This window comes from Aethalodelphis obliquidens, unplaced genomic scaffold (genome assembly GCF_003676395.1).
Source record: "Aethalodelphis obliquidens isolate GAN/ISIS:26980383/991018 unplaced genomic scaffold, ASM367639v1 scaffold91, whole genome shotgun sequence".
Taxonomy (NCBI): domain Eukaryota; kingdom Metazoa; phylum Chordata; class Mammalia; order Artiodactyla; family Delphinidae; genus Aethalodelphis; species Aethalodelphis obliquidens.
In genome coordinates this window covers 5,275,476-5,289,862 of record NW_020838035.1, presented here as the reverse complement: position 1 = coordinate 5,289,862, position 14,387 = coordinate 5,275,476, and the positions used below count along the sequence as shown (strand labels likewise).

At 43.2% G+C, this 14,387-nt stretch overlaps 1 protein-coding gene across 2 annotated transcripts in view; it reads left to right on the top strand.

Moving 5' to 3' along the window:
* PNPLA4 (patatin like domain 4, phospholipase and triacylglycerol lipase) overlaps positions 1–14,387 on the top strand; it is a 32,898-nt gene that overhangs the window by 7,765 nt on the left and 10,746 nt on the right. For both annotated transcript variants that reach the window (XM_027095520.1, XM_027095521.1), the window contains exon 5: positions 9,196–9,261. In XM_027095520.1, coding sequence (XP_026951321.1) covers positions 9,196–9,261 — 66 coding nt within the window. The remainder of the gene's footprint in view (positions 1–9,195; positions 9,262–14,387) is intronic.

Sequence of the window (14,387 nt, the reverse complement as noted above, 5' to 3'; positions counted from 1 at the left end):
AACCATTCCTTACATTGACGTAGATAATACTCCTGCAGTTTGTGTAAGACTTTGTTTCGGTACTACCGTATTCGGTCCTTCCACAGCCCTGTAAATCAGGCAGGACAGGTGAGATTACTGTACTTTTGTCGCTTTTTTAAGAGAAGAAATGGGTGGAAAGATTTTGTGTGACACACCCCAGGGTGTACTGACTGCCAGTGGGAATCCAGGTCTCTTACCTTTTCACTCTAATGTTCCTTTTCCTTTCTTCCATTTTGCGTTGATGCCTTTCTATCCAAACACATGTGAAAGTCGGTTGGGAAATCATTGTCTCTGGGATAGTTCAGCTGATTTGCAAATAACAGTGCATTGCTAAGGTAATACATTAACTATTTTACATTTGAAAGGGTGCACTTCTCTTCGAAAAGCCAGGCTATTTTCTTCTTTTTCCTCTTGTGGGAATTGTAGCGAGCTTCAGGTGATACAGAGGACGCGTGTTTGGATACAGTAGCAGGCGATGGATTGAGAGAGCTACGAGTTCCACCTGAATTAGATGATACATGCATTGAGTTTTACTATCAAAACTCACTGTTCGAATTTTATGTTTGAATGATATGATTTGAAATACCTAATGAAATGTTGAGCTGACAAGTAAAATTACTTTGTGACTTAAGAGATTAGAATATTTTCACTCCCGTCTCTCACTTATACATTCATAGTCATTCCATCTTAGAAAAATATTTTTCTATAATATTATTATACTCTTGTGTAGACTTAAAAAATAGAAAGGGAGAAGCTGATAACCCATGCCTGAATTGTCACCAATCGTCAATGCCGACGCAGATGTATCAGGCTTGCAGTGGTTAGAATACCTCTTCTTGTTGGGAAGAGAACAAGGTTGGGAGCAAAAGACTATCATCCTATCATGAAACAAGGGCAATTCTACCCACAGTTACTACCTTCTCCTTGAGTCTGTCCGTGGCTACTGTATCTACAGTGGCCGAGCCCCTGATGTTTCCTACATCCCGCCCTGATTTACTTACCACTGTTCCGCATACGAATTTTACTGCTCTGTTTACTTAGTTTTTGTCTATCTTCCTTCACGAGAGTGTAAGCTCGGGGTGGGGGTGGGGGGTAGGAGGGTCCAGGGACTGCTGTGTTCTGTCCACTGCTGTATTCCCAGCGCCTGGCACAGTATCAGCTCCCTCAACCTGTGCTCCATGAGTGAATGGGAATGAATAAGTCAATGAACTAAGATGGCATCTATTAAAAGAATGAAGAAGCTGGATCCTTCATGTTCAATGATCTGGACAAAACGTAATTCAGCTCGTTAGTGGCCCAGCTGGGACCACAGTCCAGGCCTCTAACATTCTGCTTGGTAGCCATGGCCCCCTCTCCCAACGCGAGATAAAATCACCCTCTTAATTCCTTTCATGTGGGAGTGTCGTGAGCTCAATAACGTCCCCCAAAGATGTCCATGCTGTAATCCCCAGGACCTGTGAATACGGCGTCTCACATGGCAAAAGGGATTGTATAGATGGGGTGAAGGTGAGGGTCTTGATGGGGAGGTGATCCTGGGTTAGCTGGGCCTACCCAAACTAACTTAGTCACACGTGTCCTTAAAAATGGAGATGTTTGCTCCTTCTGAGACGCAGGAGCCTTTGTATGAGGAGGGCACCACGGGTCCTCCCCTTGACAGCCAGCGAGGCAGAGGGACCTCAGTCCTACAGCCAGTGGAGCTGAATGCTACCAGTATCTGAATGAGCTGGAAACCAAGTCTCCCCTCCAGCCCGCAGGAAGGAATGCAGCCCTGCCAGCACCTGAATTTTTTTGCCCAGGTGGATCCGGCCCGTGCTGGATCCCGACCTCCAGACCCTGGGATCATACATTTACTTGTGTTGTTTTAGCCTTTCAATTTGTGGTAACTTGTTATAGCAGCCATAGCAAAGTACTGCAGTAAGCAAACAGGACTTTTTTGATTTGCTTTGTTTTGGATAATAACTACTCAGAGAACTGGTGAAATTACTTGAGTTCATTGAACAGAAGAGAACTAGTTGGCACAAATGTATAATACCTTGTAAGGAGAATAATTGAATAATTAATATGTATCCTAGGTTATACGAGAAGCATTTTAAATGTTTAGTAGAATGCTCTAACCTTTTGCAGAAACTCAAAGAAAGGAAGGATAGATGGTTCCTTGACAGCAGATGGTGGCTATAAAAATGTATGAAATGTATGCCTGGAATACTCATGAGCATGTAGTTCAAAAAGTAAGACTGGTGAAGACTGCAGGAGGGAGGGAGAAGAATATGAAGGGAAAATATCTCCCCCTCCCCCCAACACACACTGGGCAGTGACATGCTGTGTTCTGATCAAAGAGGCCAGTGGGAGACCGCCGTCTGGGGTGGTAGTTCTGATCACCTCATTCAGTGTCAGGGGAGAGAAGAAAGGCGCCGGCCACTCCCCCACTTCCTTAGCTAGAGACCGGAGGGCGCTGAGTTCCAGAAGCCAAGAGGAGAAGCAGCCCACAGTTTGTAACTGGCGTCTCCTGGGAGCTTTGCCTGCCTGGCTCTGATCCCTCAGCCTTGGGTTTAATGTCTACGATCTTGGAAGTCTGTAGGTGACAGACGGAGATTAAGATTGAAACCAGAGGTAGAGCATGTCAAGGATGAATTGCTAGCCAGGACAGGAATATGGGAGAGTACTAAATATTGGTGATTTTTAATCAATGCGTCATTTATGCTCTTAATTACTAGATTTTTTTTCTTTTTAATGCCAAGCTCTTCATTATCCACCAGCCGACTGCTGCCTTTTATTATAGATAGGTTCTCTGTGTACCTGAAAATCCAACTAGAAACCTGTATCTCACAGTGTGTGCATGGGTGTCCGTGTGTCTGTGTCTTGTTACACTGTCTTGGATTATCACTTGTTTTTTGTGCGTCTCCCAGTTTTCCTATTTAGGTCTGTCATTCCCTGATGGTGTCCTCTGAGGCTAATTACGTTTGAGCCTCAGTTTTCTCAACTGTGAAATGGAGATGAAAGCTAATCGGTGTTACCATGGCGAGTAAATTGAAAAAATCATGTAAAATTGTGCTTGAAATAGTCAAGTCCTAGAAGCTTGTTAATTACAGTCCATATTTAGTAAATAATGAACACATAAGATAATAAGCCACACACATCACTGGTCAGCATCCCTGTGTGAGTCTGTCATGAAATTTTAAGGTCCCAGCTTTCTTTTTGCAGACTGGGTAGGCTTCACCCTTTCTTAAACATTTTCTTCTTTTACCCCTTATCTTTGTTCTTGAGCAACGTGCTCACCTACATCTATAAAATCTCGGGAAATGGATTATGACCAAGTTCTGCTGCCTTTAGGCGTCTGATTTTTATACCTCTTCAACCATTGACCTGGTGTACATTCACCAATGTGCTTGTGTGATGATTCATACTTAAATTATATTAACTTCATTTTTGGTGGCATGAAAAAATTATTCTTTCATCTGATAGCTGCAATGATAGTTGATTATTTTCTGAGAACCTCTTTGGACCAATTATGTGGTACAAAGACTCATTTTATTTGGGATTGGATTTCCATAGTATTTGGGATCTTATGTCCATGGTGATTTAATTCAGTGCTATGGTCTGAATGCTTGTGTCCCCCCCCCAAATTCCTGTGTTGAAATCCTAACCCCCAATATGATGGTATTTGGAGTCAGGGGTCTGTCGGAAGTGATTAGGTCATGAGGGTGGAGCCCTCATGAATGGGATTAGTGCCCTTGTAAAAGAGACCCTGGAGAGCTCCCTCACCTCTTCCACCATGTGAGGACATAGAAGTGGGTTCTCAGTAGACACTGAATCTGCCAGCCCCTTGATCTTGGACTTCTGAGATTCCAGAACTGTGAGAAAATAAACTTGTGTCCTGTCTAAGCCACCCAGTCTGTGGTATTTTGTTGTAGCAGCCTGAGCAGACTGAGACAGGAACTTGGCACTGACAGGTGAGGATGCTGCTGTAACAAATACCTAAAAGTGTGGAAGCAGCTTTGGAGCTGAGTAACGGGCAGGGGCTCAGTGAGTTGAGAGGTGCATGTTAGAAAAGGACTGCATTGCCGTCGGTGATTCTGGTGACGACTCGGAAAGAAAAAATCAAACCGTAGAGAGAGCCTCCATATTCTTAGAGAGACCTGGATAGTAAAGGCCATAGTGATGAGGTCTCAGACGGAAGCGAGGAAATGTTATCAGACAATGGAGGAAAGGTCACCCGTGTTATACATTGACCAAGAATAGCAGGATTATGTTCATGTCTTCGTGTTCTGGGGATGGTAGAACTTGCAAGTGATGACACTGGATATTTGATGAGGTGATTTCTAAGCACATTTTTGAAGGAGCAGCCTGGTTTCTCTTGGCTACTTAGAGTAAAACACAAGAAGAGAGAAATACTTACAGATGGAATTGTTCCTCAGAAGCAAAGCAGAACTTAAAGATTTGGAACATTCTCAGCCTCTGCATACTGAAGAGAATAAGAGAGCCTGTTTAGGACACAACAGGAAGGGTGTGGCCATCTGGCCAGATAACCCTGTGATAAGGAGGTTCGATGAGTTGGCCGCCTAGACAGAAGCCAGGACCTATATGTAGTCCAAGACCATGGACAAAGGCCATTCAGAGGTCATCAGGGCAGCTCCCTTCCACCAGAGGCCCCCGAGTGCCAGGACCCCCGCCAGCACAGGGCACTGCAGAGACGTCCCACGAGGGCAGTGCCCTGCAGAGCCATGGGGGCGGGGCTAAGCCTCACGTTGCCCCGTAACCCCATACTGTAGAGCACTGATTCCAGCCCTGGGGAGCGTTGGCCAGGAGGCCCAGGCACAGAGGCAAATACTTGTCATGGGCCCTTAGCAACTCCTTGATTTGTGGGCCCGTTTACATATTGTGCCCCGAATGTCCCAATGTATACATCTTGCACCTCAACTCACCCATTTTAAGCTCCAGATTTTATACTGGGCTATCCTTCTTCAGAAGGAAACATGCAATCAGGAAATCCAAACATATTTCAATATTAGCCTCCTGCAACGCATACTTAGGGAAGTAAACCCTTTATTTACAAGAAAGTCATATGCCACCTCCACAGCTCAGCAGGAATGGCTTTGAAATTAACCGTGCCACGGAGCGGGAGGGATAGTGTTCTGGCCCTTGTCTGAATTGGTACAAATCATCAAATTTGTGTTTAAAACTGACGCCCCTTGTATGTGCTCTGAGATGGTCTTTTGACATCCGTGAATGCTCTTTGACACACATACGCCCAGGAAGGCGTTCCTGCAGGATGGTGTCCCCCCCACCACCACCTGTCTCCATTGCCAGGATGTCCTGAATTGCCTTGCACACGGTGAGCATGCTCTTACAGCAAGACCTTCTCACGTTTAGCCCCGTGAAGGTGAAATAAGGACTGAATTTAAGATTGGTCATTATCTTGAAGACTGGGTAAGACAAATTTGAATCTGTCTTTGAATTTCAACTGCACCAGCAGGTTCTGAATACACAGCCAGATTCTCATTAAACTCCACAGTCAACTTTAGGCATAAATGAAACTGGTTGACAATTTATTCTCTAAGGAAGCCAGGCCACATAATTTTCTAAACACCCCTTTTCTATAAAATGTAAAATGAAAAAAGCTAATCTGAACGTGTGTTGAATCCACACTTGGCAATGCTTTATACAGTTGCTACAGTAAGTCGCTGACGTTTATTTTTATCCTCGTGTATTTGGTGAGAAGGAAACACAAAAAATCAATGGTTTCACGTACATGTAATTCTTAAAGTGCTGGGCTAAGTGACAGGGCAGGAACACTAACTAGGTCCCTGCCTTCTGTATTGGTGCCCTCAACCAAAACAGTCTGCAGACATGGGTACATGTCCCCAGGGGGCTCAGACCCCCGCCCCCCCAACTTGAGAACCACTGCCCTAGATGTATCGATATTTGTTGGTGAGAAAAATTTCACTGGAACACCAGTGAGGTAAGACAGTAGAAGCATGTTGAGGCATAATAGTACATATTTCATGAACTGTCTCCCGCCTTAGAAAATCCTGTTTGCTTGCAATAAAATGGCAGTAAGTTGACATCGAATAAGACAAGCCGCTTAGTTCCTAACTATCAAAAGCTAATTTTCCCACTAACCATAGTTTGATATACAAATCACTAGCCCGTATAAACTATGACAGAACAAATACACTGATTTTGGGGAGGATGACGGGTATTTTCCAGTTCACCGCACTTTCATGTCAGTTCAGAGGATTCTTACTGTTACTATCTGTATCAAAGTAATTGGGTAGCATTTTTCATCTAAACAGCTCAGAAAGAGTTCTAAGCATTAACTTGTGAACTTCACATTATAACTTGACACACGGGAGGTAAAAAACCCACATAATTCTGTTTCTAAGGGTAGTGATTTTTTTTCTTTTTTCTTTTTTTTTTTGCATGCCACATGCCTGTCATAGTGAAGTAAGTCCTTACAGTTATAGAGTGTGTTTGGCTGTTTAAAGGCGTCTGAGTACTGTAATTTCGCAATATGTGTGCTATGTACAAATTGTTATCGCTATGGTGCGGTGTTGCATTTTTGCCAAATAACTTCATTAAGTAGCTGCATTGTGCTTGCAGAACGAACCTAGGGTCTGTAATTATTTTTTTAAAGGAGTAGCCAACTGATGATAGGGCCAGATTAGTTAGGGTGAAGGCAGTGACCGTAACTGTGAACAGCCTTGCTCTGAAAAATGCTCAGCTGCTCAGGTCGGGGCTACCAGGGGGCTGACGAGGTTGGGCCTGAAGAGGCTTGGTTTCTATCCCGTCGGCCCCGCGGATGGATGTGATCTTCCGCAAATCACCGGAGGGGATGCTCACTCCTGCTTGGCGTCTTTGTGGAGGGGGTGTGGGTAACGTCATGGGGGCCCCACACCGAAAGCTGAGATTTTGAAATGAATGCCTAAGTGGGGGGCTCGTTTGCATTGACCCTTCTTAGAAGGCTGAGAATTCTTGTGCAAGGGTGTCTTCGTACCATGGCTTCATGCTTTGCTCTCGACACCTTACAGTTTCGAATACCTGCATTTTCGCTCTACACGGGGCCCAGATGTTGTGTAGCTGATTCTGGCACCCAGCATCAGCCTGGCACAGCAGAGACGCGCAGTAGCACCTGGCACGATCCCTTCCTGTCTCCTTCTAGAGTCCCTCTGTTGTGCTTTGACACCATTGAGTTTGCTCCTACTCCAGTCTGAAGCCCCGCCATGCTTCTCGGACCAGCTGTCAGGGGCCCGTGGCTGAGGCCGCGCTGGCACCCAGGACCGATGCCCTGGCGCTCACGTACACCAGCAGCATGGGAGGATGCTGTTTCCCCACTACGGAGGGTCTTCATTCCTACTATGGAGAAGGGGGGCGGTACCTGCAGGTATCAGTAGCATCTGGCTGTGAAGGAGATGCAGACCCTTTCCTGTCTGTGGGATCTTTGGTCACAAGGAGCCACCACATAAGAAAGTCTGTGCCAAGTCCCAGCAGTGTCGCAATACAGTTGTGTCAGGTCGCCGCCCACAGAGGAGTGTCCTATAGTAATCACGTTATGCTGGTGACTGGGTCTCTCATTTACTTGCACTTCAGAATAAATCAGCTATCTTTAAAAACTTTTATTGGCGTATCGTTGCTTTACAATGTTGTGATAGTTTCAGGTGTACAGCAAAGTGAGTCAGCTATACGTATACATGTATCCCCTCTTTTTTGGATTTCCTTTGCACTTAGGTCACCACAGAACATTGAGTAGAGTTCCCTGAGCTATACAGTAGGTTCTCATTAGTTATCTATTTTATACATAGTATCAATAGTGTATATATGTCAATCCCAATCTCCCAGTTCATCCCATCCCCCCTTTTCCCCCCTTGGTATCCATAGGTTTGTTCTCTACATCTGTGTCTCTGATTCTGTTTTGCAGATAAGATCACCTATACCATTTTTCTAGATTCCACATATATGCATTAATATACAGTATTTGTCTTTTTCTTTCTGACTTACTTCACTCGGTATGACAGTGTCTAGGTCCATCCACATCTCTACAAATGACCCAGTTTCGTTCCTTTTTATGGCTGAGTAATATTCGTTGTATATATGTACCACATCTTCTTTATTCATTCCTCCGTTGATGGACATTTAGGTTGCTTCCATGTTCTAGCTGTTATAAATAGTGCTGCAATGAACACTGGGGTGCATGTGTCTTTTTGAATTCTGGTTTTCTCTGGGTATATGCCCAGTAGTGGGATTGCTGGGTTTTGAGAGCAGACCTCACAAATCATACTTATACCATTCTTCCTGTGGGGGAAATGCTCTCTGATCTCTAAAGAATTCTAAGTGGATGATGTACAAATCATTTTGGGGACCATAATCCAGTTCTGAATAATATCTACTTGGAAAAAAAATCTCGTGAACTCTTTGACAACAAACAGCCATGGAGTCTTCAGTTATCAATTGAAGGATTGGAGCTTAAGTATTCCATATCTAATACTGTATCTTTCCAAATAGAACACTAGCGATTTGAAAACTGCATTGCAGAATAAAACTTGCACATGTCAGAAGAGCTCCCAGAGCTCAGCTTCTTCTGTGAGAAGAAATGGTAATATTTTAAATGGCAATCTTTTTCGACTTTTTAAATGGAAGATAAAGTATAATTGGTGCCCCTCCCTGCCAGTGTCTCATTACATATCCAGGCCATGTAACTAGCCCATGAAATGTGCTACATCCTGGTGACATAAATGAAAACATCCCCTGAGCCGTAATAACCAGAGGGGTTTGTTTCTCTGGAAGATAGAGTGAAACTTTCAAATAATTCTTACAGTGTAGGATAGAACATCGTAAATAACTTACTTGCAACCTGTACACACTCAGGAAGTTAGACTTACCTGGACTTTAATTGTGTAATGACTTGGCTGTCTACAACTTAAGTGCCAGTATTACTCGGGTGAAGTGGATGGAGTTGGAGAACAATGATTTGTGCATATCTCTTTAAGGTCTTTTCTGATATCAATAAATGTTATCTTCTATTTAAGTGTGTCCCACTGTGCCCTTGAAATACATGGAACTTATTGTTATAGTAAATTTTTGTACATTTAAGCGATTTTAATTTCATAGTAGGGGACATGACATATATCGTAGGAGTGTTACTGCCTCCTTTCACAAGCTGTTTCTTTGTCCGTCTAGGTCCTGTTAGCCAGCAGCTTTGTGCCCATTTACGCAGGACTAAAACCAGTGGAATACAAAGGGCAGGTAAGATGCTTACAACTGACAGATGATCAGTAAATCCCGTGTTCATATGTTTCCTTTGAAAGATCCAATTGTACTCTTATTCTGGTGGCTCCAACTGCATTTGTATGACTTGTTTCCCCATAGTTTCGTTTCTGTTTAGCAGAAAAAACAAAAAAAATCAAGTGCAGGTGCTGTGGTGCCCTATCGCCTGCACACTTACACACACACTGATAACCAGACACAGTATCTATTCAACACACACCAGAGTTAAAAGTTGTGTGATCAAACACAGTAGCTATTTAATACCTAAACCGGAGATACGCATCTCAGAACCAAATGCAGTATCTATTTAACCCACACCAGAGATACGTACTTTTTGTCATCAAATACACTGTCTCTTAACACCTACTCAAGATCAGGCACATATTCATGGATGATTAATGCCATTTGTTTTATATATACATGATATGTACGTATTCATTCATAAATGTGTACAGGAAAAGTGTTTAATGGCTGTCATTCATTCTTTCACTTTGAAGGCCCAGCAAAGGGCCTGTGCTCAGTGAATGCATGATCTTACAACCAAGGAACTGACTTTTGCAAATCGCTTAGCTAATGTGATTGGGGATCTGTGTTCTGACCTTGTCAGGCCTTGTGATTTTCTTTCTCTGAGTTTTCCTGGTCATTCCCGCCCTTTTCTGTGCTTGTCATAGGATCCTTGGCCCAAAGCAGTCTGCCCTGGGCCGGTTGTCTCAAACGGGCAGATGAGGATGAGGTTGAGTAACTGGATGAGGCCATGTAGATGGACAGCCTAAGAGTGGACCATCAGGTCCAACTTGGACTCTCTTTATTACCTATATGCATACAGTATGTTATTTGCAGTGATGGGCTTACATGTTGTAGGCTAAAACCCTCTTTGTGACCAAGTAGAAACATAATATACATTGAATTTTTTAAAGCAGCATAAAATAAACATAAGCTCATGGAAACCCAGGTGTTTTTTTGCTGTTGTTGTTTTGTTTTGTTTTGTTTTTTTCCTTTTTGGATATTGCCTCTCAGAGCTAGCAGATACTCAGTTACCAAGGAGTATGATCTTTGCTGTCATTTGAAAATTGGAGAGGTTTCCCCTTTACATAATGATTTTAAAGTAAGTTAAGTAGCATTTTCTCTTAGAGCCGTAAAAAAATCAACATTTGTTTTTACGTATAAATTTCGAATACGGATGCTATCAAAATCAACTTTCCATTATGATTATGAACTTTAATTTTATGATCTGAAATGTAATGATTTTACATCACGCTATTGCTTGATAATATATAATCATGACAGAAATGGCTAAATGGTAGAAAAAAATATGCAAAATGCTCAGGTGTTTCATGAGATTGTATATGATCATGAAAAGGGGATTCAGAATCCAAGAATCAACAGAATTTCTGTTGTGATAGATAAATTAAGAGGTGGTGACTGAGAACGTGGGATGTAGGTATAGTAAGGAAGTGATGGAAAGGAGATGGGGGGGAAAGGAGGGATGAAATCAAGGCTAGAACAGAGCTGAGTCCCAGAAGCCTAGTATATTCTAAGACGATGCTGAACATTTCCTGTGTTTAAATAGTTATCACTGTATTATGAAGGAGGTATGGGTGGTAATGGCTCCTAGTTTCTTCCAACATACACTGTCCTCTTCTTCCTTAGTAACAGAAACCCAATTTTTTTCTGGGCCTGTTACCGTGTAGCTAAAAGGCCACATTCTCCACCTTCCCTTGCAGCTAGGTGTGGCCATCCCCTTACGTGCTGGCAGTGAGAGGTAGGCCGAATTACTGTGGGACTTACAGGAAGGGAGGTTGTGTACCTTTCTTTCCTTCCTGCTGCTTGGAACTTAGATGTGATGACCAGAGCTCTGGCAGCTGTTGTGAATCATGAGGTCACAGATCACACCCTAGATAGAGACAAATAATGAGATGGAAAGACCTGGGCCCTGAGTGACTTGAGGAGGGGGACCTTACCAGGCCACCTTCTGTATTTCTTTTGCCAGGAAAAGTAAAACTTCCTGTTTTTATTGCTTTTTATTGGATGCATTAGAGTCCACTCCCATGTGCTGTAGGGATTATTACCCCCGTATTTTACAGATGAGGAAATTGAGTGGTAGAAACATTCATTCACTTCACTGAGGTCACCAAGCTTAGTAAGGGGGCAACTTTCCCAGGATGATCTCTAATGTTTGCATCTGTGCTGTGCCTCTTGCTTTACTTTGCTTTGGTCATTCCTTTAAAAAACCATCCCCCTTATTTTATTTCTGTCCCGCCCCATCCCCACTGCTCCAGGTGTATGACCGGAAGCCTAGGAATAGTTAAAGGGTGAGATGTTCTCAGTTGAATTTCCTGCTATGTGATTGAATACTTAGATGGGAACATGGAACAAGGGCAGCCTCAATTAAACAGGGAATGCAGCACCTGGAGGTGTGAGAAAAAAGGGACCTTGGGAGGAGGGACATGGCCTTGCTGATGACTGACATCTGTGCACAGCTGGCACGTCATAATTACTTGTTGAATAGAACCTAATGTCTCCAGAAAGCGTTCGGTTTACCTTGGGTGTTTAATGAAGTCCAGGAAGAGGGGCCCCCGTGCACACGGTGATTGACAGTGTGCTCCTCAGAGACCTTGCTTCGTGTCTACAGCCACACGGTGGCGACTTGCCAGTGCCCTTGTGTGCTTGCTGTGGACTCTGTCAGGCCCCTGCCTTCCCCCAGCTGAATACACTTTCTAGACCAGGTTAGTCTGTAGAATTGCTCCATTTTCAGGGAAATGCGAACTTTGCTTTAAATGCAGTGTTTTGCTGTGGGTGCGAGCTTTTCCTAATTCCATAAAACTCTGTGTCACGCTTTCTCCTGTTCTGGGTCTTGATGCTTTTGTGGAGGTCAGGTTTTGATTTGCTGGTTGGCCTTGGTGGTTTTTCTGAAGCGATGGAGGTTGCAGCAGCAGGGGGGCAGAGAGAGCTCAGCATCACTTGGGTTTGAGGCAGAACCACAGGTGTCCTGCGCTGCTTCTGCATGCAGCTCCTGTTCAACCCGCTGACCACTCATCGCCACGTCCGGTGTCACTTAGCTATGGAACATACTGGGTTTTACTAATACTTATTTGTGGACCTGATATTTTTATTGAAAGAAATCTTTTATTAATCACGTAGAAGTTTCATACCTTCATAAGATTTAAGATTGACTTAAGCCACAGCAAATAACAGCATGATTCCTTCCTAAACTGTCTACCAGTTGTTTGAAGTGGTACAACATCTTGGAAAACGGCTTGGTTTTCCTAATTTTTTATTTTTTGAATTTTTAAAATTAATTAATTTTAAAATTTTATTTATTTATTTTTGGCTGTGTTGGGTCTTCATTGCCGCGAGCGGGCTTTCTCTTCTTGCCGAGAGCAGGGGCTACTCTTCGTTGCGGTGCGCGGGCTTCTCATTGCAGTGGCTTTTCTTGTTGCGGAGCACGGAGTCTAGGCACGTGGGCTTCAGTAGTTGTGGTGGGCTGGCTCAGTAGTTGTGCCGCACGGGCTTTGTTGCTCCGCGGCATGTGGGATCTTCCTGGACCAGGGCTCGAACCTGTGTCCCCTGCATTGGCAGGCGGATTCTTAACCACTGCGCCACCAGGGAAGTTCCTGGTTTTCCTAATTTTTAAAAAAGTTTTTGTAGCTTCTCTGGCTTTATCTTAGGAGACTGTTTTTAGCACCGTACTTATACTGGATATTCATTAACAATTGAATAAATGGAAATAAATTGAAGTTCAATCTTATCATTTTTACCAGTGGATTTTCCTTCAGTGTACATGGCCTCTTTCCAGTGATTGAATAAGCTGTGGGAATATGCCTACTTTCAGAGCACGTTTTCACAGGTTCTGGTCTTCAATGTGGAACAAGAATAAGGATTTTCAAGAGGAGGTCTTAACTGATCAGTTTTTGTTTTTGCTTTTTAATATTTATTTATTTAGGCTTTGCCGGGTCTTAGTTGCAACACGTGGAATCTTTTTAGTTGCAGCATGCGAACTCTTAGTTGCGGCATGTGGGATCTAGTTCCCCGACCAGGGATCAAACCCGGGCACCCTGCATTGGGAGATTAGAATCTTACCCACTGGACCACCAGGGAGATCCCTGATCAGTGTTTTTTTTGTTTGTTTGTTTTGTTTCATTTTAAGACATAGCATTAGTGTTGGCAAGTGACTATTTTATTGTTGTTTTGATATTTTAATCTCTGGAACTGTGATGCAGATCACAAGAAGAGCTATAGGTTTGTTTTTTGCTCTGAGTTAGATTTCAAGCACTATTTTAACAGTGTATTGTATAGAGAGTATTTATCATGGTATTCCAGTCATTGAGCCTTTGCATGGGTTATGAATTATTAATCTTTTAGTTCTTGGCATATCTGTGGGAAAGAATTGTAGAATGCTCTGTTACTATGTGTTTATATACAATTATTATTATTACAGTCCTTTGGCTTCTATTTCTTCATGATTTAGACATGTCACGAGGATACCGATCTCAGTCACTGTCACAGCGCACGGCGGTGGCTGGCTAGGCGCCCAGCTAGATTTGGCTTCATGGAACGCTGGTTATCAATTTACAGCTATGCTGAAATAGAAGCTCTTATTTTTCATCAGCTTTTTAAATTCTGCATGTCTATTTGATTTTTGAAAAAATAGGTTAGTTTTCCAGGGAACGTCTTCTATTAATAAATAGCACTTGTAGAATTTCAACTGCTAGAGTTTTCTGAAAGTTGGGTATATAGAATCACCATATTTGAGCAACCTTCAGAAATCCAAAACTTAAGTCGGCAATTTACCAAAAATCATTATTTAGTACAAGTCAGTGCTGCAGGTTTTCTCAACCAGTTTTTAATTTTTTAAATTTTATTTATTTTCACCTGTCACCCTTTCATTAAAAAATCTCCTATGTCTCTTGTCCCCTCCTATGTTTCTTCATCCCAAATGGTAGATTCTGACCTGTGTCCTGGGGGGTGGGTATCTATTTGACATAAACACACTCCCTCTCCCTTCTCCCCCTCCCCTCTTCTTCCCTATCCCCCCTCCCCCTTTGTCCCTCCCCCTTCCTCCCTCTCCCCACTCCCCCTTTGGCCCTCTCCCTCCTCCCCCTTCC